The sequence below is a fragment of the Trichoderma gamsii genome, assembly GCF_001481775.2.
Source record: "Trichoderma gamsii strain T6085 chromosome Unknown Scaffold_1.2, whole genome shotgun sequence".
In the NCBI taxonomy this organism is placed as follows: Eukaryota; Fungi; Ascomycota; class Sordariomycetes; order Hypocreales; family Hypocreaceae; genus Trichoderma; species Trichoderma gamsii.
Genome location: NW_020171338.1, coordinates 1,552,686 through 1,579,390, shown reverse-complemented (window position 1 = coordinate 1,579,390; position 26,705 = coordinate 1,552,686). Strand labels below are relative to the sequence as shown.

The window sequence follows — 26,705 nt, the reverse complement described above, 5'->3', positions numbered from 1 at the left end:
CACCCAGAGAGACCGATTGCCATACTACTATGCAGCTATCACAAGTACATCATGCAGCACCGGCAGATCTAAAAAAGAAAAGAAAAAAAAGATTACAGAATCGCTCCAAGCCCATGCCACAAGCATCGCTACTAAAAAAACCCAAGCCCAAAACATGGGGTGCATATCGTCCGTATTACCCTTGGCGCGATTATGGAATCCCCTGAAAAAAAGAAGCACACACAACAAAAACCCCGCACTAAGAAAAAGAAGCCCCTAGGGACCCAGCCCTGCGAACAAAGCAGCTTACCCGTACAGCCGTATTGGCGACATTCTTAGCATTGAGTGCTCCCGAAAATTTGTCACGACTTTTGCTCGTTTTTCCCTACTCGAGTCTAGCACCAGCAGCTAGCTCCAGGGACCCGATTGCGTCATGTCACGATAGGACATCAAACTGGAGCCCAAGCCAATGGAATATTTTTTTTTGGGGCCCTCATTGGTAATTTTTTGTGTTTTGTGTCTAGACCCTTGTTTTTTCCTAGACGTGGATGACTGTTTACTGGATGGCAGAGAATATATAACAATTGTTCTTCTGCTTCACTCCCATCATTCCCATCATCATCATCATCAACATCATCAACTTCTTATATCCTTGACATCACCATCCAACAACATCAGCCACTTACATATATAAACCACTACCACAGCTTTCAACCCCTCACTTACAACAACCTACCTACCTACCTATTCCACACAGCTATCACGACGAGAATCAACATGATCTTCAACAACCTCTTCTCACGGCTCTCCCGCCCCTTCACAGCCGCCACCCGCCTCTCCATCGCCCCCGAATCCCCCGCAGCCACAACCTCCCTCCCCGAAGGCGCCCAGCGCTGCACCGTCGCCGCCGGCTGCTACTGGGGCACCGAGCACCTCTACCGCAAGCACTTTTCCGGCAAGGGCCTCATCGACGCAAAGGTCGGCTTCATCGGCGGCGACCTGACCAACCCCTCATACCGCGCCGTCTGCGGCGGCAAGACTGGTCGTATGTATCCCCTCTTACTTACCTCCTCCAATATACATGTATGTTCTCAGCTAACAGCAGCAGACGCCGAGGCCGCAGAAATCATCTTCGACCCATCCCAAGTCTCCTACCGCCAGCTCATCGAGTTCTTCTACCGCATGCACGACCCCACAACCCTCAACCGCCAGGGCCCCGACACCGGCCCGCAGTACCGCTCCGCCATCTACTTCCACAACGACGAGCAGGAGCGCATCGCCCGCGACGTCACCGAAAAGGCAAACGCCCAGTGGTGGCAGGGCAAGATTGTCACCGAGATTGCGCCCGCCGGCCAGTGGTGGACCGCCGAGGAGTACCACCAGCTGTACCTGGAGCGGAACCCCGATGGGTATGAGTGCCCGAGCCACTTCCTGAGGCCGCTCAAGGATCTGGAGTGATGGACCGGAAGGACCAGAGAGGGAGGAAGAGAGGGAAGAGATGAAAGGGGACGTTATGAAAAGATGGAAGACGGGCGGCAAATTCCATCTGTGAAACGATAATTCAACATTCACTTGTATACCCATTGTATTTATACATATTTCACAGCGCAGTCATTGCAAGTTCAACCAGAAAGGGTCATGAATAGTTTTTATTTTACAAATTTAACAATTTTTTTCTTGAATTTTTTCATAAACATATTCCTTAATGCTATGTCTCTTGTTTGATAATCCTCCACTTATTGATACAACGGGAACGCCATGCTTCCCATATAAAGTTGAGAGAGAGAAAAAGTAAATCATCCATTGAGCGGAGTTTTATCATCTCTCGCAAACAAAAAAAATCCCTTTGCCTAAAAATATTCCAATCACAAGCCTCCACCGTTCCTCTCGTTATATCTTTCCAATCTTTTACAGTTCAGATGCCTCATAGTGCTTATTTCCTCCGGTTCTGGTTCATCATCAGAATCTGCACCATGCGGATGAAAATGTTCAAAAAGTCCAACTCCAGCGAGATGCTCTCGTTGACGGGATCCCGCTTGATAACACCAGCCTGAGCCAGACGGGCGTGGTGAAGCACCTTTTGTACATCATACAGGGTGAAGCCGCCAAAGACGGCAAGACCACCGTACAGCCAGATGTTCTGACTGAAGGCCAGTGTCCGGACAGCGGTAGCAGGGATGACAAGAGGGGCCAGACCAGAGGCGGCGATGATGGCAGCACCGGCCAGAAGAGGTCCACCAATGTAGAGGTACTTCTCCTGCTTCGCCGTAGCGCCGACGACAGACAGGGCACCCATCATAGCAACAGTGTAGAGACCAGCGCGGGCGAGAAGAGGTACGGGCACAAACGCCAGCATAGGAGCAACAAAGGCAGCCTGGGTGGCGTTAAAGGCAGTCCAGAGAGCGTACTTGGGGACGTAGCTATAATTCACACATGTTAGCAAATCCATCTTCATTTACAAGAATTTCCAATGCATCAGACTTACTTATCAGGGCTAATAGACCGAGTTCCAATCATTGTGGCAAAGCTCAGCGCCAAGCCACCCAATCCCACAACCCATGGGTTCGTCACCATCAGGCGGTACACGAATCCCGTCTGTACCATCTGCCTAGCCGTCAAGCCAATGATACCAATGCCAAGTCCAGTGTGCAAGAAGGTGTTGTTCAGGTATTCCCGCTCAAACAGAGGCATCCCACCATCCTCTCTCGTCTCGCGGTTGAAGACAGTGTTGATCGCCACCAGCGTGCCGCCAAAGATGGCTCCTCCCACGAGCAGCCTGCGGAGACCCGTTCCGCTCGTCACAGACTCCTGCCGGGTCGCGGCCTCTTGGTAATATGATCGCGCAAAGCCATGGCGGGTTGTCGCTGATGCAATGCGGGAGCTGAAGAATGCGCTGCTGGGCTTTTTGGGTGCTTGTTGGTGGAAGCTTCGCATGGATGTCCGGAAGGCAGGGAGCAGCCGCTGCTGCGCAATGCGCGCAGGGCCCTGCTGAATGCTCAGCGTAAATGACATATCTGACCGCTAAGCGCTTATATGTTTGTCGAGGAGGTTGTTCTGTGTTGATTGTTGAGAAAAAGAAGAACGGATTAGCAACAGCCAATGCGGGGACAGGTTGCTGCCGGTTTAATATATGAGTGCTCCGTAAGAAATCAATGATACTAACACGGACAGCTTTTCGCCTCGAGTAAAGCCGGTCATGACGTTTGGCCGGATACCTGCTAAATCCGGCGTCACGTGTTGATAGCTTATTTTGATGAGTGGAAATTGGGGGACTCTTGTAGAAGGCTCCGGCGACTTTTCGCAGAAGCTCCGATTTTTTTGAGCGGCTCTTAGAAGCTAAGCTTACTAATGCCGAGCATGGTCTCTTTCATGCTCGGAGTACGATGCAAAGTGCTCTCGCGATAGCCTCATGTCCGCAAAGTCCGCATATTCCTTTTGTCTCTATTATTTCTCAAAGTTTTATTCCCGTGTCCAAATATCCGTACAATATGCTATTACATCGATCAAAAAAAAAAAAAGTCCATCACACATAGCTGCCCAAAAAATGTATAATAAACCTAATAGAAAGCTGCAGCAACACTGAATAATTTCGTCAGATCGTTCAGTCCAAGTACCCCTCCCGATTTGCTAACCTCTGTTACTTTGTACCTTTCCTTGAATAACTACCCAAAACACGTTTCGGCGCCAACCAATACAACGCTCCTCATCATGCCCCTTCCCGTGGATATGCAAATAGATACATGTGTGTGTTCAGAAGCGTACATGGTACAAAAAAAAAAGAAAAAAGGAAAAGAAAAATTAGAGAACAGCAAAGGCGTAAAATAAAATGAAATAGTCGTGTTGTTGCTTATAGACAGCCTCTCATCTGAGCCCATCAAGCCCCTTTTCAATCACAAACTTCACAGGCTGCCTCGTCTTCCTGCCTAGCAGCGAAGCACCAGACCTTGGAAAGAAGCTTGGCGTAGTGAGCATTGCGACGCTCATTGTCCTTGGCGTTGGCAGGTCTCCAAGCACACTGTCGAATGCCGTTGTGGGCCAGCTATTCACTGATGGCGACTCTGATTTTGAAGCTCGGCTGTCAAACCCCCATTTTGACACACTGCCAGCTCGCAGCCACGGTTCCAAGTTGCGACATTGGCTTACATCAACCCAGTTCAAGCGCGTGCAGCCCCTGAGGATGTATTCTAGGCCCTTGCCTGTTACACGCACGCATCCTCGAACACTGAGGCCCTCAAGTTCGTTGAGGTGCAAGGCGACGCTCTCCAAACTACTGTCACTCACAGCACTACCGCAAAAGGCCAGCCGTAACTCGCGCAATTTGGGCAATCCAAGGGCAACGACCTCTGTAGCCGTGTCCGAAAGTGCACAGCAGAACGACAGATCGAGGTGAGTCAAGTGCTTGGCCGCGTTGACCAGCGCAACAATGGCATTATCAGACAGGTAGGTACAGTCCGCCAGGCAAAGCTGCGTCAGCTTCTCAAATTTGAACTGAGCCCACGACTGAAAGCCAGCGTCTGTAATTGATGTGCAGCGCGTAAGAGACAAAGACTGCAGGCGACTCGAGGCGTGAGCAGCAAGATGGCCCATCGATCGATCCGTAATGTGCTTGCAATATGAAAGATTGAGCGTTTTCAGCTTAGGGCAGCCAATCACGGTGCCTGGCGCGGGTGTGGGAGGAGATTGCTGGCCAGTCTTTTCTTTTGCCTTGGCACCCTTTCCCCCTTTTGCTCCCTTGGCTGAATTTGATATCACGATTTTGCTACTCGCTGGGGGAGGCTCTGGGACAACCCATCCGACAACTCGACCAAGTAGATTGTCTCCGACCTTTCGGCAGTTGCTCCAGTCGACCTCTTCAAGACCCTTGGCATTTTCGCTCATTTCTAGAATTTGGTTCGCTGATACATCCCAGAGCGAGCGCATCTTCCATTTTTGCACATTCTTGCCACAAGTCCGCCATAACACGGAGAACCCCTCGTCAGTGATGTGAAAGCAGTTATTCAGATCCATAACAAGTGCTCGAGTCCCGATGAAAGGCGCAAGCACATCGGTGATGATCTGATCAGTAACTCTCCTGTTGTAGTATGAGAGGTCGACATATCTACAGAGCTTTGGCGATGTAGAGACAAGAGACTTCCAACGCGAACTGACCTGTCGTAGCCTCAAAAGCTCGCCCACGTCGGCATATTGAAATATATTGACCAGTATACTGTCCGAAATGGTTGATTGTTGAAGAGAGACCGGTCTATGAGACAGTGTTTTGGCTCGTTTTGCGGGCATATCAAATTCAAAGTCTGGCATGGTAAAGGCTACGGGAGACGACAACTCCGGGGTAGAAGACCGAGCTCCGTTCTGCCGAATAGGCGTTGTCGGGGACGCCTCAGTCTGAGCAGTCGGCGGCGCAATCGATAGACGCCTCCGGTTCTTCAAATTCTCCATGTCAACACTCAGAAACGGATCGGGATCCTTGGGTTCCATGGTGTCTGAGTCGTCTCTAGCAGTCGAGGATATGCGCTTGAGGGGTGCTCCAAACTCGACATCGGGCAGACTGAGTCGGGCGAGTATCGGAGTCGGGGGGTCTGACTTGCTCGTCTTCTCTTGTTGGCCCGCGTCGGTCATATCGACATCTTCATCGCGGTAGTTGTATCGGTGCCATGCTGTCTGCTCGACCTGCAATTTGATGTCCGGGGAACAGCGAGACCACAGCTCATCCAGCGTCTCACCCGGTATCATTAAACATTCTACCGTGGTAATCGACCTAACTGTCGCCGTCCGTCCACTAGACAAGCCCAAGCTCGCGACTTCTCCAAAATATTGTCCTGTTTTTAGCCGCGGTCTTTTTTGAATCGATCTGGTCAGGCTCTCTGCCTCCTTATTCGTCTTGGGTTGCTGATGAATTACTTCTGCTTCGCCTCGCACCACAAAAAAGATCTCATGACCTTGAGTGCCCTGACATATTATGTCGGTGAACGGAGGGTACGTCTTTGGCTGAACACTCAACCCCAGAAAGTGAAGAATATCCGGCGGGAGAGAGGTGAAGAGAGGAAGTTCCGTGAGAGTCTTTCGAATGTTGACAAAGCCGCTGCCAAGGGCGCTACCGAGGGCTGGGTCTTCGATTATACTAGGACTTGGAGATTTGCGCTTCTTGGACTTGATCACTGCCCCGTCCTTGATTGCACCAGTCTCTCCAGTTGACACTTCGCCCGTGGTCTTTGGGCGCGGAACGAAATCGCTCTTCGGAGATTTTAGGGTCGCGCCACGTTCTGTTCGCTTTTTCTTTAGTACACTCAGTCTCTCTTGCGCTTCCTGTCGGATGGCCTTTTCCATCTCTGGGAATTTCGGCATGACTGTCTGCAGATCTTCTTTTTTCAGCACCAGCAGAAGGCACTTGGTTCGGGCGACGATGGTGGCGGTCCTGGGCATATCCATGAGCACACCAATTTCTCCAAAGAAGGCACCCGCTTTGAGCTCTGCGTAAACGGCCTCGCCGTCTCGAGATGTGACTGCGACAACGCCCCGCACCAGCCAATACATGGCCTTTGCGTCGTCCCCCTCCGTAATGATGTGGTCGTTGTGTCCGTGTACCTGCGGCTTCAAGTGATTGCCAATCGCCACTAAAAACTCTTCCGAGGCGGAGAGAAAGAGGGGAAAGCTTCGAATGCGGTCTACCAGGTCCAATGGCATATCTCGGATCGTAGAGGCGGTAAGCGGAGACGGTCGCATGGGGCGAGTAGGATTATTTTCGACGTTGAACGACCGGATGAGCGAAACTGGGTCAGACGCAGCGCCATTGCCATTGTGATGCCCCGTCACCCGGTAGTGCGTGGGCGCACTCGGAGAGCGGCTGCGTCTCATTGTGATACTCGGTCGGTGTATCTGGCTGTGGCCGCGTCCTTGTGATGGCAGCTTTTCAAAGGCGCCCTTGGTGATTTGCGGCTACCCGCACCACACGTTACCAAGCAGCCTCGAAGCTTTGGGTTGCTCAATACAGAAGCCTTGCACGCTGCTTTCAGCTAATTCGTCCTTGTATATGACCAGAGATTATGATAAGGTTTCGCTGTTGAGATCGAGAGTGTCGTGGCAAAGCTCGGATCATGCTCTTCCGGGCGAGGCTGGCCGACGGCTTTTTGTTCCTCATACGGCAGCAGCTTCGCATAGATTCCTTGTGGCAGTAATGGTCTGTAGATTCGCGACGACGATAATCCACATGGAATGATGCGGTGGGCTAGCGATATCGGGCAGGGATATCGCGGTGGCGGTAGCGGAGCCGCCTGTCACCGACTCTTTCGCAGAAAGGAGTTATGGATGTCGATATCGCGGAAAGTTTTGCTATGGTGAAGTCAAGTCAGAGAGGAACTAAAAAAGTCGTCCTCTGCAACGTTGGCAACCGTATATTGCTACCTGGCGTTCAAGGGTGGAAGCGGTCGCGTACCGGCAGCCAACAGTCTATGTCTAAGCCTGTATTAGCAACAGCAGCGGCCCGGTGAAGTGGCGGAGAGGTGTCTCACAGGAGATGCTGAATTAGTAAAAACTGATTCAGTAGCTATATCGTCAAGAGCCGGCGTGGGCCGCAAGCGTAAAGGGGTCTCGTAGGCCGCCTCCGCAGACTCGAGGATCAGTGAGCAGATCAGATAGTGTCCCAGCTCTTGGCTCCAGGGAAGATGATGGAGGAGGGTCGATGGATGGCCAGAGGGTCGCTGGTCATGGCGCAAACCAAAGAGACACGCGCACACATGCACACACACGCATACGCCATACAGTCTAGCAGACAATAAGACGGGCGATGGGGATGGATGCCGCAGCTTGTTGACGTTAGACGTGGGGTAGTAGCTTCACCTGGGTGGGTTCGATTTCGTTTTAGCTGTTGGCGCCGTGGCGGGCAGAGCTTGCAGCGGCCCTGCAGCGGCCTTGCAGCGCTGAAAACAACAGCCGAGACGGCCGTGGGGATCAGCGGCAATCCCGAAACCGCTACGATAGGATTGAGAGGATGAGCCCTCCCGAGAGAGCCCCCCATGTGCCGGCACAGGGAGGCTCAACGGTCAACAAGGTCTGCAAGCCCTGATCCTGCTAGGCTCTGCAGACCAACAGGGGGAACGCAGGGGAGAGAAAAATTTTGTATGATGGCCGCATTGTCTCGTTTCCGCACAATGCTAAACCCTTTGTTGTTACTTTTATCTGTCTTATTTGAGAACCGATGCTTGCACAGCATTCTATTTCTGCTGCTCTCTGATTTCCTACTGTACTTGGGCAGCTTTAGTACTGCAGGCGCTCTTGTACTTGGCGGCTCTCGCTCTAGATTTGCTGGCATGCGCTATTGATCGTACTTAGCCGGAGCTGAGCTACCCTTGCCGAAATCTGGAATGACGCCAGTGGCGCCAATGCCTCATATTCCGTCCCCTGAGAAACGTGGCAGGCGACCTTTCTAGGCGAAGCCAAAGAAGACGAAAGAAAACGACGACGTAGAGGGCTGGAAATTTGCCTGCACAGTCTCGGCAAATAATCTACGTCCAACAGGGATTCGAGCGCACGCAAGGGGTCAGAAACAAGCGACTGGGCGAGGCGAGGTGCCGCAAAAATCGCAAATCTTCCAAATCCAGCCCAGGAGATCCATCTAGCGGCACGAAAATGTATGGGTACATGCCCGCATGTTAGCACTTGTGTGTGTGTATCAATACACGGCGTCCCAACAAGGCACCACGAATCCTTTAAGGCTGACATCTCACTCTGATTCCAAGTATTACTGCGTGACAAGTCACCTACAAGTCACCTACCTCTATGACCAACCAACCCGCCGATGCTACGCACCAACTCGGCATCCATCTCAGCGAGCACAAGTACCTGCGGAGCAGCAGCCGCAAATCCTTCCTTCGGCGCACGGACCGCTAGGCAATCCTTGCTTTCGGGATGGAACAAGGACCAGGGGAGACCCTAGTTGCACCTAGAAGATTGTTAGAAGCCTTTTGCACCCGTAGTGAGATTCCATGATCCATGTACCTCTCTTTTGTGCAGCAGGCCATCGTCCGATCTTGAATCCAGGATATGAGACTCGCAGTTGTGAATTGATGAAAGGATACGGAAAAGAAAAAGAGGCGTAAATCAGTGAAAATCAGGGAGATCAAGAAGTGGAAGAGTTATCCAGCGCCCTCGTGCTATTATCTAGCACTCTATCAATGGCATAGGTGACTCCAGGTAGGTACTGCCATTGCTAGGAACTACTATCTAGTAGGTATTGCTACTGCTATTCCTATTCAACATGAAGTCTATTATCCAAAAAAATTCCAAAATTATACATAAACGCATCGCTTTACCAAACTACAGCTAGGGCAGTGAAAAAATAGGAATGGGGTGCTGTTCAACTTTTGTATCAATCGAAGAAAAGGTAGTATATTCCGGAATACTGCACAAGTCGGTACTCTCTCCCGAACCCCTTGCATATCCCTTCGTCCTGATGAGGCGCTCTTCCTAACGTAGGTAGGTAAGGTATGACTCAAATGCGCCCTAGCGACAGGCTTTTCTGTCAGCGACCAGACGCTTACGATATTACACCTTAGGCATAGGTAGGCGTACATTTACAATAAGACTTATAAATAGAACTTGATGTTCACCAACTAACAGCCTTAGCTACCTTGGCAGAGGCACTATTAAGAGCCATCTAATTAATAGCAGCATCAGCATGAATGCACTGCTCTCTGCTATTTCTGCTAGTATTCTCTTTCGTGGTGAAATTGGTTCTAGCAGTTATTGTCATTTACTACCTGCTCGTAGCGGTACTATTCCCGTCTGACATACAGAAGCCGAAAGAGAGTGGAACGTCTAACAAGGTAATAGCTCGTATACAGTTACACCTAACGCGTTGTGCTTGCCATATCATTCAGTTTGAATTGCAGCTCTTTTTCTCGCATCAGGTGCACCCGATTCTCAGCTCTTTCTTCTTTGCGCTGCCGATCATATCTCAACAGGTTTCTCCATGCCCACGTCAGCACACCAATGTCGAATAAAGACGCCAGCGATAACAAAAAGACCTCCAAGCTGATCAGAGGCCTTTTCATCTCACATGCCATCTTACCGCACAAATCCGTCGTTTCATTCCGTGCTTATCAATCCTTGTTTCAAAACGAGTGCCATACCGGACCTTTTACAAGCTTGTTTCACACTGCTGCGGTATAAACATTACATCGGTACCTGCCTTGTACATGATCAATTGTCCTGATCTCACACAGTGGATCCATCAGGTTGTATAAAGATGCATCGATCTATTAGTGGCTGTTTCAAGCATATACCTCGCCAAAAGATAGTGTGTCAAAGAAACAATACACGAATCATAATCACATTGCCGGCATTCGGCCGCAATGATGAATAGGCATCTACCTGATTCTCGCAATCCCAGCAGCTCTCTACTAAGGTATGCTCTCAGCATGCAGCTAAATGATACCGGCAGTGCTTCGAGGAAAGTGGTTTTGAAACACTGCAAAAGGCAGGTAGCATGTGTTTCGCAAACAGAGGCACTGCCAAATCCAATCCATCGGCCAATCGTCCTCAAAATAGGCATGTCCCAATCATCTGCAGCCTCGGAGATTTCCGAACCATGGTTTTCTTTTCCTCCCGTCTTCTTTCACACCCCTCGGCACTCGTACCGGGTCGCCTACTCCGGCTTCACATGCAAAACATGGCTTCATGTCTATTTTGCAGCTTCCCAATTAGGAGCTTTCATCACTTGCCCACGGCCAAAACGAAGGCCCAAAAATCGAGAACCAGGTTCCCCTGATCAAATCACTTTACCCAACGCCGCGGATATGGTTCCGTAATCTAAACGCTTTTTCTTTTCTTTCCACTTCGGTGCTCTTATTGGCCACTGCTCTTCAGGAACATCTTGAAGACTTCCGAGTCTGTACATTCCTCTGACGGGTAGCCAAGCTCTTCAAGGAACTGTTCCAAATCGGCGTTCTCTTCCGGTGGGCATTGGATCCCTGCTAGCACCTTGGCCACGTCGCCGCCGTACGTACGATACTGGAAAAGGCTGATGTTGAATTTTGGCCTCAAAGTCGCCAGAAACTTTTCTAGCGCTCCGGGCCGTTCAGGGAAGTTGAACATGAAGACCCTTTCGTTTACAACGCCCGTTCGCCCGCCAATGAGATAGCGCACATGGCTCTTGGCGAGCTCGTCGTTGGATAGATCCGTTACCTCCATACCCTCCTCTCGGATGCGCTCCATCAGCGTCCGCACCTCTTCGGCCCTTTGGGAAGGCGGAACTGTTATGGAGAGGCCTATAAGCACCTTGGCGACCTCGCCAGGGGAGTAACGGTAGGAAAACTCGGTGACAGGCCGAGGCATGATGGTGTCGACAAGCTTGGCGAAAGCTCCGGGCCGTTCCGGGATGGTAGCGGCCATTAGAACTTCCTTGCCCTCACCTAGCGCAGCTCGCTCGGCGACAAATCTCATCCGATCAAAGTTCATGTTGGCGCCGGAGGTCACCGCGATGAGCGTCCTCTTGGCGTTCTGAGATGGCTTCTGGGCAACGTATTTCTTCAAGCCAGCGATGGACAAAGCGCCCGCCGGCTCCAGACCGGATCTGGTATCGTCGTACATGTCTTTGATGGCGGCGCAGATTTCGTCGGTGGTGACCTCGATGACATCGTCGACAACGTCGCGGCAAATGCGAAAAGTTTCCTCTCCTGGGACCTTGACAGCTGCACCATCTGCAAACAAACCGACCTCCGAGAGCGTGACTCTCTTTCCCAATTTCAAAGACTGCGCCATAGCATTTGCATCGGATGCTTCAACGCCAATGATCTTCACATGGGGTGCCATCCGCTTGACGAACAAGCCGATACCGGCAATGAGCCCTCCGCCTCCAACGCCGCAGAAGATGGCTTCAACATTGGCCATGTTGACCTGCGCAAACATTTCATTGCCAATCGTTCCCTGTCCAGCAATCACGTATGGATCGTCAAAGGGCGGAATATTGATGAGGCCATTCTGCTTTGCGCGTCGTGCGCACTCTTCCTTGGCGGCGTCAAAGTCTGCGCCATGCAAAACGACATGGCCGCCCAGACGCGCAACATTCAAGTGCTTGATGCTTGGTGTGCCTTCGGGCATGACAATGGTGGCAGGGATCTTGAGTTTTCGGGCAGAGTATGCCACTCCCTGGGCATGGTTGCCGGCGGAGCAGCAGACAACGCCCTTCCAGCTTTTGGCAGGGTCGAGATGCGCCATCTTGTTGTATGCGCCACGTAGCTTGAAGCTGAAGACGGGCTGCAGATCCTCGCGCTTCAGCAGCACATTGCACTCTAGTCGGTTGCTGAGGTTGACGGCCGGGGTGAGAGGCGTCGTCTTGCAGGCCTCGTAAACTCTTGAGGTTGCGCTGGCAATCATGCGCAGATACTACATCGTAAAGTCCCGTCTGTCAGCACTTCTATAGCCTTGCGCTCGCTGGAGGAAAAGGAGGAAAAGGAGGAAAAGGAGAAAAAGGCAAGCAATTCCACTCACGTCTGGGTAGCCATCTGGAAGGCGATATTCTTCCGGAACATACGATGTGGCATCTTCTTCCCTTTCGGACGGTGGAGTTGGGTTGGCGCTGTACTCTGTCAGGGCCATAGTCTTCAAGTGCGATGACATTGACGGCCGGCGAGTGCCATTGACGCCGCCCGCAGCGCCGTTGGGCATCAGCGATGCGCCATTGAGACCCGGCATCTCGGATACGTTTCAGCAGATCACTGCTGTATTTGCGCTTCTAGTAGTTGAACCGGACGAGTGTTTGCTGCAATGCAGAAGAAAGAAAATGAGTCCTCTTGTAGGGAGGGATGGGATGATTGCCCTCCAGCTCCGATAAATCGGCCCCTCCGAGTTTTTTCTGGGGACAAAAGGTGGCGTCACAGACGGCTCCCTTTGAAAGTGAGTTACGCTCTTAACATTAATGAATAACAATATGAAAACAGAGGCTTTCGTGCCTTTAATGTTAAAAATTAGGGCTTTTTCGGTTTAACGCCACACTTACTGATGCAATTTGCTGCAAGGCTCACCAAATACGCCAAGACGTAGGAGTAAACAAGATGTGAAGTGAACCCAAGCGATCGAGCAAGGCCTGACTCAATTGGAAATGACGCGCGCAGCGCATCGATATCGGAGCCCACCCAGACCAGCGTTGTTCGTTATCTAGCTGCGTCAACAACTCAGTCGGCATTTGCAGATGCATGTATCAAATTATTGGGGCCGTACAGCATTACCACACTCGCAGCTAATACAATTTATTTTCATTCCACCACCATTCCTGTCCCGTTTTCTTGATATCCTGAGCCAAGTGTAAGCTGGTACGAGTCTATCGCTACAAGATGAGCGACTCCACATAGTATACAATTGAGAGTATGGCCTACTGTATACTCTCGACTGCTAGAAGCCAGACCTTCAAATGAGACGCCCAGCATGACTACATACATTCATTCTGAACTAGATACGCAAGGGCTACTTCAACTCTCCTCACCTACCCATTCCGCAAAGTTATCTATCAGTAGAGAGACAGCTGGCTGAGCTTCTCCACTCCCCAAGGATCTTTGCTCACGTATTTCAAACTCTCAACGTCCTTTTGCTGCAATGTCTTGGTCATCGCCTCTTTAACGGCCCTGCCTTGCCCTTGTTCCAAGAATTTCTGTAAAACATCCGCCGCAATAAGCAGCAAAGCATCCGACGGCTCTATCTTCTTATCGCCTTGAGGGCTCATCTGGCCTGCAGCCACTGCAAGCGGGAGGCCAGCGGCAAAAGGCAGTTCGTCCGGCTTGTTTGATAGGACGCCAGCACCCAAGATTCCCGAATAGCCTTCGCTTAGCCGCTCTAGGAATCTCCATGCCTCGTGATGCATGGTGAAGAGGTTGAAGCAGATGCCTGGGAGTTCAGTCTGGAGGTTCTGGGCCAGCTTGCGTATAAGCCCGGGAGGGAGGAGCCGTGCATTCTCGACCTAAGTAATGCCATCATTGTCAACAGAGGGTTTTCAAGAAAAGTCAATTCTTGAAGGAATTAACAATACACTTACTCTTGCTTCTTCCACCTTGTCCTTGAATTCCGGCTGGATATGGCCTCTGCTGTCCGTGTACTGCTTGAGAATACCTTCATTCAAGGCATTTTCGACTGCGGCAGATGACCACGGCACGCGCTCTCCAGGGTGCTCAAGGCGATGATTAGTTATCAAAGTCAAGTATCCCATAAACTTCAAGTTTCGTCGGTTGGCCGCGTTTATCTTGAGTTTGCCCTTTCGCTTCTCAGCTGCCCAGTTGGTAACAGATGTGCCTATGCTCAGGCAGTAGTTTTTAAAGTAAGCTTCTCGGTTCGTCGGCAGGTCACCAACGAAAAAGGACGGATCGCCCTGCATCTTCCAGAGATCATCAAGGTCCTCCCATACCAGATTGTCAGCAAGCATCTTCTCCTGACGAAGCGCGTGATACAGCTGCGTCACGCCCACAAGCGCTCCGGGGCCCGCCAAGTAAGGCCCGCCGGAAGAGTGCAAGTTTGAGCGCATATTGTGTATCAAGAGGCCGCAGTATAAAGGGTTGCGACGAAGAAACTTGAATTCCGGCGCAGTCTCGTTGGGGAACAGGCCTGCGTCTGATACCAACTTGCGAGCTGCCCAGATTGGATCCTTGTCCCACCTCGTGGCGGCGCTGAGAACTCGTGAGCGTTCTTTGTTGGACACTGGGATTTCGAGCATAGAGTGCTTGACTTTGAGGCTTTCTTGCTGAAATTCTCGGTATCCACGATCACAGTCCGCGCCAAGAGACTGCAGAATATCAAGATAGATTTGGAAAGACCAGCATAGCCAGAGAGGCACGGTCTTGTTAGGCTCGTTCATCACGTAGGCCATTCCACGGGTCAACTCGTCCACTATGCTCGAAGCCCCGAGTTTCCACACCAGAAAGCTGACATCTGGCAAGATTTCCAGCATCGCCGTCATGTCTTGCTTCCATTTTTGGCGGTTGGTCGTTCCAGAGCCACCCAGCTTCTCGTCATACCAGCCGAAGCTGCCACTGTACGATTGCAGATGCATCTCATCGCGCTGGGTAGACTGCAGGTAGCTAATCAGCATCGTCATGGGATTCATCATGCATACGTCCGCCAGGTCGTACGCCTTGAGGTTATAGGGGTCACCTCTCTGCTTATCCTTGTGAATGTCGATTCCGAACGCACTGCATATCCTTTCAAAATGTAGGTTGGCAACGTAGGCGCCGCCGTCCAGTTTGCTGAACAATGGGTCTACTTCTTCTTCTATATTGCGGGCAAGCTCAAAGGCCATGTTGGTGGCAACAGAAACAGCCGCAAGATCCAGCTTGCCAGAAGCGTAGTCGGCCCACAAAGTTTTAATTTCGCTCCTAAGGCGGCGATAGTCGTCCAAGAGAGCAATGTACGCGAAGAGGATGTCCAGGGCAGAGTCTGCCTGTTCCGCGACATATTTAACATCAGTCGAAGATGCTGCAATGGCGGCATCTGGAGCATCGTCGAACTCTGCTGAAGTATGATATACCTCTAGGGGGCTAAAGAAGTTGTCGTCCAGACCGTTCGACTTGGCATCTGCCTTGGCGTCCACGCTGAATGAGACGGCTCCCATGAGCGGTTTCAAGTGATCACGCACTTTCTCGAGAATACCTACGAAGAAAGAGTGGCGGTCATCGGAGGCGGCATTCACTTCCACTCCGCTCGATGCAAGACGATCCGAGAAGCTCTGTCGCACTATCGTGAGCCGCCGTCAGCTCCTCTACTCTTCTTTATTCTTTCGTTACTTTGCCCTGGAACAATCAAAAAAGATACCGACCTTGTATAACACGCTCAAGGGCAGTAGAAAAGTAATTGGGGACTTTGATATCATCAACTTTGGACACAAACTGTGCCAAGGGCTCAAACTCTTTGATCTTGATGAGATATGTGGGCTTCTTAGAAGCGGGTGTACCACTGCCATCATCACCGATAGCCGCCTCTGATGTCGTCGCTGTCGGTTTCTTAGGCTGATTTGACGCCTGATTCTTGGCCATTTTTCGAGCTTTCCCCTTGAGCCTGCCCCCAACGGCTGCTGGGGGATTTGCCGTTGATGCAGTGGCGGTGGCAGCATAGCCGTGGGCTTTGGCCGTTACAGCCAGCCATTCGGCCACCAGGTCGGTGTCGGCCTTGTACTGCTGGTAGATGCCTTTGAGCGATGGGATTGGCATTTTGTTTTGTTTTTTTCCCTTGGATTCGTAACTTTATACTTGATTAAAGGATAGGAATTTAATTTGTAATTTAATTTACGAGACGAGCAGACACTGTTGCCATTTTATTACAATGGTGGTAACTAGTGGAGGTGGAGTTCAAGTTGGTTGTTGTGTGAGCGGTCATTTGAGGAATGACTAAACACGGCATTGATCAGCCTGAACAAGATGTGACTCGTTCGATATTCGGGTCAAGAGCTACATCACTCCTAGTCATTCGTGGATAGGTAGGATGCTGAGATTGTTGAAATTGAGGCAGCAAAACCGCCAATTGGCGGTTAATGGCGGGGTAGATGCAGCTTTGAGAGCAAGTTATCACATGTACACATCGAGCTTGCAGAGCAGCGACAAGGTATCGCAGACCGGGGCTCGCACCGTTACCACAACTGACGAAAAATAAAAAAGAATAGTGAAGAATCATAAGACTCAAAGTATCAAAGAGTCCTATCATGTTGTATACACCTTGATATAGTAAATGGATAGTAGAATACCTTGATGCAAAGAGCGGTAAGTGGGACGCCAGAGCTATGTAAGTGCTTGTAGTTACATTGAAGATTATAGATTGTAAGACTAATTCCATCCTGTATTCGAACAGCAGCAAACAGTAATCTAGATTCATAGTAAATTATATACAGAGGAATGAAACCGGTAGAAACCAAACGCCCGCTTTCCCTCTCCAGAATAAAGGTACTTCTAACCAAATGTCGTGATTTCAAAATCATGATTTGCGAGGCTTCTGAACAGCCTGTTCATACGAAGGCAACCCATCCATAGATGACCTTGCACTGCGACTCTGCTCATCCCTCCATCTGTACCCCTCCGGTATGCGGTCCCTACAAGAACCGGCCACGGATCCCTGCGCCTCGGAGGAAGACACGCCTCTTGGCGCGGGGCCTTGTCCGTGGTTTCTGTAAGATACGCCGCTGACGGGCTGAGAGGATGCCGGCGCTGCTGCTGCGCGAGAGCGTGAGCCGGAGGTTATGAGAGACATGATCATATCATTGCGCTCGGCCTTGCGCTCGGCCTTGCGCATTCTTCGTTCCATGCGGCGGGTTGAACGGCGACTGCCCGTCATGTGTGAACATGTGCCGTATGCGGCATAGGGCACATAGTGGGTGGCGTTGTTGCCGTTGTAGTTGTCGTTGGCGTAGCCATTGTTGTAACCTCTAGTGTAGCCGTTGCTGTTGTATCCGTTGGTGTAGCCGTTGTTGTTGCTATTCTGGCCGCTGCCGTTGTAACCCGGGTTGCTGCCGTTGTGGTCGCTAGCCAGGGCTCGGGCAGCTGCTGCGACGAGGCCAATAACCAAGGCCATTGCTATTGCTGAGAATGAGGTGGAGGTTGATGTAATTAATTTGATAACAAGCAACGTTATCCCGACTGTGTACGAGGATATTGAGTCGTGACGTGGACGAGTATTAATGGCTTAAAGGTAGACTTGTGTGCAGCCAAGGATAACAAGAATAGGTGTATATGTGTAAAACGATTTAATGCAGTGTAGTGTATTGTATTGAAAGAAAAAGGAAGAAGATGGATGGCTCTTATGGGTATTATATAAATAAAGACTTGTTCGATGATGTAAATGACAAATAATGAAATACGACAAAGCAGATCCAGATACGCTCGGCGGCTTCTATAGTCGCCTCGCCGCCAGCCTCAGCAGCACCGCCTCCTCCTACAGCCAGGCCCCAAGCAGCCCAGCAATGGCTCAGCCCCGGCGCGCGTCCTCCAACTAAGCAGCTAAAAACCCCCAAGCACAGCGGCCTCGAATCGTTCTGCTCGATATGGCCTAGCGCTGCCATCCTTCTTCGGCTCCGGTCCTCTTTGCCATCGCATCGGTGCCAAATCTCCACCCAATCGGTCACCAGCCAGCAATGGGGGGACAACTCGGAGCTTTGCGAGCTCTTCGCGCCGACTCTTCTCGCTCTCGGTTTGCCATCTTAGAAAACACTAAGCGAAAAAAGAAGCATAACGCGATCCACTTCATGTGCCTAGTTACACGTATTACACGTAGGTAGGTAGGCACCTCTTCAACCAACCGTCCCCTCTCAAAATCATGATTTGCGAGGCCTATGAACGACCTGTTCATAGGGCGGCAAGTCATTCACCGATGAGCCCGCACCTGCTCCCAGGTCTCTGTCTCTGCCTCTTTGGCCCACCGGCTGGTTATAACTCTGCTCATCCCTCCATCGGTAACCCTCAGGCGCTCCCGTAGGCATGTCTCTGTAATAAGAGCCGGTCACGGGCCCCTGTGGCTCGGAGGGATAGTACGCGCCCCTTGGTGCTGGGCCCTCGCCATAGTTCATATGAGGCTCGCCGTAGCCCATATAAGGCGCATCTCTTGGACCGGGGCCCTCGCCGTAATTCATGTAAGGCGGCGCGGGCTGCGAGGGTGCCGGTGCTGCTGAGCGAGAGCGAGAGGCAGAGCTCACCAGGGACATGACCGTGGAGGCGTCCGAGTACCGGCTCGCGATACGATCCGTGCGGCGGTCTGCACGGCGGCCAACCGCAGATGCGGCACGGGGGGCATTGTTGTATCTGCGGTTGTTGTTGTAGTTTTGGCCGTTGGCGTTGTAGCCTGGATTGCTGCTGTCGTCGCTAGATAGGGCGCGGGCAGTTGCTGCAACGAGGCCAATAACAAATGCCATTGCTTCTGTTGACTGTGTGGTTGCGGATGAGGCTGATGTAATTTCTTAAATATTCAGCTGAAATTCCCTCGAATAGGTTTGAGGAGATCAGGTTATGATGCGATTAGGTATCAATAAGTAGTTCAAAGGTGGACTTGTATATAACCAAGTGGGTATAAGTGTGCAAAGACGATTGAAAGTAATGCAATGTGAAATAAATAAGGTGGAAAGACGAAGACCGAAAGCTCTGTACTATATAAATGTTGATTTGTTCGATGACGGGAAATACAAATATCTAGGAACCTTGAACCTACTAGTAAATACGACAAACGAGTTCAAGATACGCTCGATGGCTTCTACACCCGCCTTACCGCCTGACACTGAGCCATTGCTGCCTCAAATCGTAGCACCGCCTCCTTTCATTTCCAGGCCTCCGACAAACCAGCCAGCTAGAGTCTTCAAAGCAGTTGAAGCGATCTCCAATGATCCTGCTCAGCGTGGCCTGGCGCTGTCATCTTCCACCAGCCCCGGCCTCCACCACCGGTGCCGCAGGGGTTCATCCCCACTCGGAGCTGAACGATACCGAACTGAACGATACCGAGCTGCATTAGCGCCGACTCTATCTTCAATGCTTCATTTCTGCCCTTGTCAGAGGATTAGAAGAAATGCCATAGCCTCGTTCATGACGCCTGCGACTGCGAAATGTCCCAATACGCGCGAAGCAGAGCGACGCCCCCAGCCTGCGTTTCCACCGTCCTTCCCCTGCCGCGATCATTGGCATCGCCGTCGTGTGGCCGCTGCATGACTGTTTCCGCCGTCTCTGACCCTTCCATGCTCCTCAGTTCCAGTCTCGAGCTTGACGTCAACGGGGCTTGCGTCTCCTGGATCCCCTTCCCAGCTCCTGGCAGCCATCTTGCACTTCGACCCCAGACCTCGTCATTGGGCGTCCCGTAGTTGCGATAGTCGGTGGAGTTTGCAGCATTGTGATTGATCCCGTCTGCCTCTGGCGAAACCTGAATGTTGCCAAAGATGCCTGATCCCCACCACATGCCGAAGCGGCCCCTGCTGTCTCGAGTTTTCAGTGCTGCCAGAGCGTTGTGCTTGATCCAGCCAAGATACGCCCCGCAGGATGCTTTATGAGCTGCTTTGACGTGGCCGAAGCTGTCCATGTTGAGAGCATTGCCGTCGGTTATGTCATCCCACTGTAGAGGCCGACAAAATGCGTTCAAGTGGTGAAAGTATATCCCCTTAAAGGTCTGGCCATCCTGGGAGCAAGTGCCGCTTGCATCACATTCCTCTTCCAGAATGCCTCCACGACCAAGGCCTCTCCATTTTGGTAGTTTTGACGACACCTCTATCAAGTCTATTGGTTGGTTCGTCTCTACACTCCAACCAGTGGCTTTGATGACTGCTTGAATCAGGTTATGCCCGTCTTCAAGATAAGAGGGGCTTCCCGTCACATCCCACAACCCCCTTTGGCCCGTCAACAACACTCCCTGGTTGTAAGTGTACACCATTTCATCGCGGACATCGCACTCCACATTGCCGGGCTTTTGTCGATCAATGTGGAAGCCATCGACAAACAGGCCTTGGTTATTGGTCATGTTACTACCCCTTAGCCATTTGTAGCCCTCGATAGCTGCTTGAAGATGAAGGGGGTCTTTGTCAACGGCGGTTCCGTTGTTGAGATACTGGTACATGGAAATAGAGGCCGAAACGTAAAGCTCATTCGTAATGGCATTCTTGTAAGGCTCTAGGCGGGGATTCCAGACCATGCCGCCGTGGCACAACGCAGTATCCCATCCCTGTGCGCCGAGTAGCCAAAAACTCTTGGCTCGGCTCTGGAACGAAGGGACCCAAAACTGACCGCGCCAAGGCAGCGATGCCAGGGCTTCGTGAACGTCAGTTGGGAAACTCGCATTGAGATTGGACTCAGCCCAGGGGAAATGGAGACTGGTATGCAATCGAGCAAAGTTTGTGGCCTCAATCCAGCCAAGCACCACCCATAATATATCGTCAAAAGCCTGGATAAGTAAATTTCAAAGTCAATAAAGCATCTCAGGCCAAAAAAAAAAAATGGCACGCATACCTGATCTCGGATGGCCACTACATCTTGCTCAAAATGAAAGCCAAGAATTTGATCGTAAATTGACGAGATGAGATTTTCATGCGCCCCTCGAATAGTCGGGTTACTGCTTAGAAGTAGTGAGTCTAGCGATTTCGTAAGAGTCGACAACATGCCAATAACTACAGTTTCTGTAACTGCGGCAGTCCAGTCTATTGCTGATGGCCATGTGTTTCTTTCTATTTGATAATAGTCATTCTGAAGCACGGCGAGCGCCGAAAATGCGCCTTCTAGGATATCAGTGCCGGCGTGATCAGACGTAGAGATGTTTATCGCGTTTGGAAGGAAACTGTCTGGCGCTGGACGACAATTGGTAATCTCGGCGGCCGCCACAGAGCAGTATTTTCTCTCATATAACCCAGGAGCCCCAATTACAACAGGTAGGAAAACAAGAGCAACGACAGCTTGTGTAGTAAGGAGTCGACTCATTGCTGCTGGGGATGAGTGTGATCAATCATGTATGAGTAGCTGCGGCGGGTATACCGGATATCTTTAGGCGTCTGATTAAAAAGAGTTCATTGGCATTCGAGTTCTGGGCACTCGTGGAATCGGCCCAAAAATGGCAATAGTCTGTTGTGTCTTTTGGGCCTCGAGTAGAGAGCTGGACAAGTATCTGAGGTCGAAGACAAGCTCAGATAGTAGAGAGACTGGTATAGCTAGTGAGGATATATATCAGTACAAGGACTATTAGAAATAGCGATCTGATTTTACATATATGAACAAGTCAGTTCAAGGTAGTTCAGAAACAATTCACCAAGACAATTAGGATGATGCCGAATTCGGTTATGAGTGTCTCAGCACAGAATATGTACATGTAGAATAAGACATGCCATACCCTGTAATCTTGCACCTACCAGGTGGTAGAATACATAGCCAGCGCAAAGGAGGGATGTTATACGTTCTAAAAGAGGGATTGAAAAAGTTTAGAATATGGAATTCATCCACCAACTCTACATGCTGAGATTTAGAAGGTCGTTGTTGATGTTGTAAAGATCAAGAAAGATTGATAGACTGCTGATTGTCGCTGAGGGGTAGATCCACAGCCCCGTGACCCATGAAGGGATTGGTATGGCTGGCACTCACTAGCTGCTCTTAAATCGAAGAGGCCTAAAGCAATGATTGCCAAGGTTTTTAACGTTGCGAGCTATAAATTTCGGGTTTTTCAATGGTGTATATGCCAAAGGCCAAGTTGTTTGCAGGGTAGTAATGGCTGTCACGATACTGCAGCACTTTGTAAAGGACTGGTGGAGTAGCAGTAGCAGCTCCAAAGTTTTGTACGGAGAACTTGGTGCACTACTTGTATTATGATTTGCCCTCCGGCGCGCAGCTAAAGTCAAGATATAAATCAGAAGGAATTAGATAAAAAGAAGTGAAAACATGAAATGAAAATAGAATTCCAACCAGCTTATATTAATGGCGTCTGCATTGTGCAAGTATATGGACGTAGTACTAACACCTGCAAGCTCGATCGAATCGCAACTTAAACTAGGTTGTGCATAAGTTCATTTTAAGCTGGCGGTTTCACTGCAAGGGATACCCAATATATGGCACTGCGCTATTTTCATGCTCTTATCAATTATGACTTTCCCTCTTCCATCTTCGACTTTGCTGAAAACTTAAGACTTGTCAACGTCTCTATCATGGCTGAGTTGCGATAATCATTGAACGCTGCCCTTTTACTTTTCACGCTTCTGCAGTGGCTGGTTGGCACGGGAGCGATAGTAGCGGTACAAGAAAGCCCTGCAACGGGGCCTGCCGCGCGCAAGTACAGTACTTGCATATGCCGCCGTTCTGCTTGGCCTTTTAGCAGGAGAGCCCCCCAAAAGCGAGAAACCCCGCCCCGCCAAAAGCCTGTCTGGGGTTTGTTTACTTTCACGCCAAAACAAGGATCCGTCTCGTTTCCAGCTTCCACTTCCAGCCCCGGTCCTTGCTTTTCTCCTCCCGCAACTCCAAAGCTCGACCTCGACCACCATTGCAGCTGCACCACGCCTGGCTGCTGCTTCGACATCCGAACTCGACGCGTTCTCAACCAAACTCACAGCGCCTGCTCCTGCAGTGTCCGACCGCCTGGCGCATCCGCCTTTGCACCGATCAACAATCTCCAGATACGCGACGCGGCGAGCTTGCATCCGCTTACCGCCATTAAAACCCCCAAATAGCCACCGTCGACTCTTTGCAGCTCCAGCATCGCGTGCGGCGCGTGGCAGGGCTTTGCCATGGAGTCCGACGCAGTTACCAGATATCGTTCGCGCATTCTTAGGGAAATGAACGCCAACCGCGAAAATCCCTTCAATTCCCCGCCTTCATCCACCGGCAGAGCGAGCCCGACCCTGTCCTCCGTCTTTTCAGATCCCGACGGCGAGTCCACACGTCTGCTGAACCAGGACATTGCCCGCGTTACTGCCCCCAAGAAGCTGCCCATCAACTGGGAGGCTGCTCACCGCAAATGGCCCGAATTCTACGCCCAGCCCAAGAAGAACATTGCCGTCCTCGACGACCAGACAGACACCAAGCCGCTAAATGACATCTTACGCACTAAGAACGAAAGGAAGACGGCGCAAACCATCCCCAAGTACATTGACGATACCACCGAGGACGCCTGGAACGGCTCCAAGAGAACGCGCTCCGAAATGCAGCCCCGCGTCGACAACGAGCCTGACCTGCCGCAAGTTATTTCACGCGCGCCCGTTAGGAAGCTCTCCAACTACGGCCTGACGAAAAGTGTCGTTCACAACCCCAGCCCTCTATCCAGAGTACACGTCCAATCACCGCCCAGAGAGCGGGCCAGTGAAAGGGAGCGACAAGCGTCTATCGAAAAAGCCCTGGAGATATTGCGCAAGGCATCTTCTACCCCTGGCGATTTGAACCGACGAATATCAACCCACGACCAAAGCTCGCCCATTCTCTCTTCTGCCAAATCCAGCATGACAGCTGTTCCTCCTTCACCCCCTCCCTTGATGTCCAGCCCTGTACACGAGACACCGAATGGCCGCTCATTCTTCATGCCAGACATTTCGCATCTTGATGACTTTGTTACGGGCACTTTGAGATTCAACGGAGCAATGAAGGACGGCGTACCCATTCTTGTTAAACACGGCCAAGTACACGACCAGAAGGAGAGGCCCTTTGGCGTGACACATGCAGAAATCGATGGCATCAAGATTCCTGAAGATGAAGAGAAGATCTTTATATCAATGGATATGATCCGTGAAGAAATCGTCTCTCTCCAGGAGCATCATGACAAGATCCAAGACTATGCCGGCAGCCTTCAGCACGAGGTGGAGAGACTCGAAGCTCAGCTTAGATCATCTCGCAAGGGTATAAACGGAGAGCCTAACATTTTTGGTGTCAGTGAGCAAGTTTTGTCTCAAAAGAAGGGTAAATTTGAGATACCTCTTTATACGATGACGACTGGTTACTGACTGGCATATAGCTCTCGAAGCTGAAGTAGCCTCACTCCAGAAGCGACTGGATCAGGCGACACATCGAATCAGCACAAGTGATATTGAAAACGATACTTTGGCGCAAGAGCGAGACCGTGTCATTAGCCGCCTGCAAGAGGCTTGCGAAGACATCAACAAGTTGACTCGAAAGTTGAGCGTCAAAGAGAAAGAATTAGAAACTACCCACAAGCAGCTGAATTCAACCGGACAGGTGCGCCATGACAATGACACTCTACGCCGGGACGTTGCAGCCCTGAAGCAGGGTCGAAGCACCTTGCAACGCGATAATGCATCGCTTCGGGCAGAAATCGATGAACTGCGGCGTGCACAGCAGACTTTCCTGAACGAAGCTCAGTCCTTGCGCTCTGACGGTAATGGCCTTCGACAGGACCACCAATCCCTTGTCAACGAGAATAGGTCTTTGCGAGCCAACAACAAAACTCTGATGGACGAGAATGAGGATCTCCGAGAGAATCTGGACGTTATCCAACACGATCTTGATGTCGCTCGCGAGGAGATTGAAACGCTTAAACAACAAGTGCAAGTGATGAGGCAGGAGAAGATGACTCTTCGCGAAGACAACGATAGCCTAGTCCGACACAACGACAAATACTTCAACGAAAACAAGACTCTCCGCCGTGAGAACTCTGGTTTTGAGCGTAGCATTCATGATTTGCATGAGAAAAACATTAAGCTGAGAGATGAGCTTGAGGGAGTGAAGAAGCAATTCGACCGCTACCGACCGTCCGGTAAGAACGATTTCCCCACTCGGCACGATGAAGAGACTGAAGAAAACATGACTTCGGCTTTCTTTGTTCCCGACATTACCCTCAATAAAAATGATACCGGTCCAGCTGATGCCACTGAATCCAAAGACATGCCGGATCTACCAGAGTTGACAACGCATACCGACGACCTCATGACTGGGAGCAACGAAGCGCAGAGACGTGAGGCTGCCTCACACAGCGACAAGGCTGATGCAAGACACCGAGCTAAGAGCAGCGTAAAGTCATCGCCATCGAAGAATACTGGCACTGCTCAAAAGGTTGCTTTTGATCTCCCCGACAAGGCGACCGGAAAGCCGCTGCAAGGATCCAAGTCCACAGTAGCAAATCAGGGGAGCAAACGCCGAAGCAGACTTTCCCTGGATCCTTTTGGCGATGATGATACGACAGGGATGCTGTCTGTAGACAACACCACTCAGGACTTGGCCGTATCCCTCAATTTGACCGCAACGGACTACAAGGGTAGAGAGACGAAGCAGCCCCGAAGCCTGAATACCGAGAAACCAGCTCCCAAGGTTGTGCACATTGATTCCAAATCGCAGTCATTTAAGAAGACAGCTATGGCAACTGAGGCTGGCGTGCGGACTGTTAGGGTTGTTGATAGAGATGTTTGTCCCACATTGTCGACTAATGCTCGGCGAATTCTGGACGACCTATGTGGACATAATTGCCAAAATTGCACGGTCTGCAGCCGCATCACGTCTCATTCTGGCGTCATCTCCTCTGCCGATCTGGCTGCCGGTAAGAAGCGCGTGTCGATTCCGCGGCCCGTTCCCGTCAGTGAGCGTGGTGTGTCCGGCGGCGACCATACAGTTCGACCAGCTCACTCCCCTGGCTATGCCCTGGCTCTTGTAATCAAGGGCTTAGAAGATGAGTCGCAGCATCTTCAGCTCGAACTGACGCGCCTTCAAGCCCGATACAATAGAAGTGACAAGTCCATGGGCCGTCAGGATAGACAGGATCTGGCCGAAGCGATTCGCGTGCTTTTGAAGCGTGTCGAGTCGAAGAGCGACCAGATTTACAGCCTGTACGATGTGCTCGAGGGGCAGAAGGCAGTCGGCCAGGAGATGACGGAAGAAGAAGTGGAGATGACAGTCTTGAACATTACGGGCATGACTGTACGAGACGCCACCAATTTGAGTGACCAAATGACATGGGAGGGCATGGTGGAGGCCTAAAGGAAGACCCATGGCTAAAGGACGTATTATATTTCTCTTGCTGTTTTACTATCATTACAATTTCACAAAGATCAAAATGGCTTTGTGTGGTATCTTCTGGATGAGCTCTAGTCGCTAATAAATGCGATGAGAGGAGCCGGGCAATGGGACTAGGATATTGGGGCGTTTTACAAGCTGGAAAATGGCTTCAACTTGATATGCTAGGGCTTAAAGGAATGTCCTTTACTCTGGTGGCTTGCCTTTTTTTTTTTTACGTTATGTTTTTGCTTGCATCTTTCTTCGAAGGAGTTGAAATATGGCGCACAAAGATACCTGCGCGTTTTGCTTTTGTGTAATACTAAGACTTGTACT

At 50.9% G+C, this 26,705-nt stretch overlaps 7 protein-coding genes across 7 annotated transcripts; 2 read left to right on the top strand and 5 right to left on the bottom strand.

Annotated features, from left to right (window-relative positions):
* Positions 1 to 756: 756 nt before the first annotated feature.
* TGAM01_v200476 (peptide-methionine (S)-S-oxide reductase) lies at positions 757 to 1,437 on the top strand (the record flags this gene model as incomplete). The annotated part of the gene is made up of 2 exons (XM_018806159.1): positions 757 to 1,024; positions 1,088 to 1,437. The coding sequence occupies 2 exons, from the start codon at positions 757 to 759 to the stop codon at positions 1,435 to 1,437; spliced, it is 618 nt and encodes a 205-aa protein (XP_018660640.1).
* A 475-nt stretch (positions 1,438 to 1,912) lies between these two features.
* On the bottom strand, positions 1,913 to 2,991 carry TGAM01_v200475 (hypothetical protein; the record flags this gene model as incomplete). Its single annotated transcript, XM_018806160.1, has 2 exons — positions 1,913 to 2,399; positions 2,465 to 2,991. 2 exons carry the CDS (start codon positions 2,989 to 2,991, stop codon positions 1,913 to 1,915), a joined length of 1,014 nt encoding a protein of 337 aa, XP_018660641.1.
* An 849-nt stretch (positions 2,992 to 3,840) lies between these two features.
* TGAM01_v200474 (hypothetical protein) lies at positions 3,841 to 6,831 on the bottom strand (the record flags this gene model as incomplete). The annotated part of the gene is made up of 1 exon (XM_024548565.1): positions 3,841 to 6,831. One exon carries the CDS (start codon positions 6,829 to 6,831, stop codon positions 3,841 to 3,843), a length of 2,991 nt encoding a protein of 996 aa, XP_024406780.1.
* Positions 6,832 to 10,818: 3,987 nt separating this feature from the next.
* TGAM01_v200473 (threonine dehydratase) lies at positions 10,819 to 12,666 on the bottom strand (the record flags this gene model as incomplete). The annotated part of the gene is made up of 2 exons (XM_018806162.1): positions 10,819 to 12,357; positions 12,463 to 12,666. 2 exons carry the CDS (start codon positions 12,664 to 12,666, stop codon positions 10,819 to 10,821), a joined length of 1,743 nt encoding a protein of 580 aa, XP_018660643.1.
* An 811-nt stretch (positions 12,667 to 13,477) lies between these two features.
* TGAM01_v200472 (hypothetical protein) lies at positions 13,478 to 16,160 on the bottom strand (the record flags this gene model as incomplete). Its single annotated transcript, XM_018806163.1, has 3 exons — positions 13,478 to 13,924; positions 14,000 to 15,687; positions 15,770 to 16,160. 3 exons carry the CDS (start codon positions 16,158 to 16,160, stop codon positions 13,478 to 13,480), a joined length of 2,526 nt encoding a protein of 841 aa, XP_018660644.1.
* Positions 16,161 to 19,503: 3,343 nt separating this feature from the next.
* On the bottom strand, positions 19,504 to 21,377 carry TGAM01_v200471 (hypothetical protein; the record flags this gene model as incomplete). The annotated part of the gene is made up of 2 exons (XM_018806166.1): positions 19,504 to 20,847; positions 20,913 to 21,377. 2 exons carry the CDS (start codon positions 21,375 to 21,377, stop codon positions 19,504 to 19,506), a joined length of 1,809 nt encoding a protein of 602 aa, XP_018660647.1.
* Positions 21,378 to 23,164: 1,787 nt separating this feature from the next.
* Positions 23,165 to 26,354, top strand: TGAM01_v200470 (hypothetical protein; the record flags this gene model as incomplete). The annotated part of the gene is made up of 2 exons (XM_018806167.1): positions 23,165 to 24,326; positions 24,382 to 26,354. The coding sequence occupies 2 exons, from the start codon at positions 23,165 to 23,167 to the stop codon at positions 26,352 to 26,354; spliced, it is 3,135 nt and encodes a 1,044-aa protein (XP_018660648.1).
* Between the last annotated feature and the right edge of the window lie 351 nt (positions 26,355 to 26,705).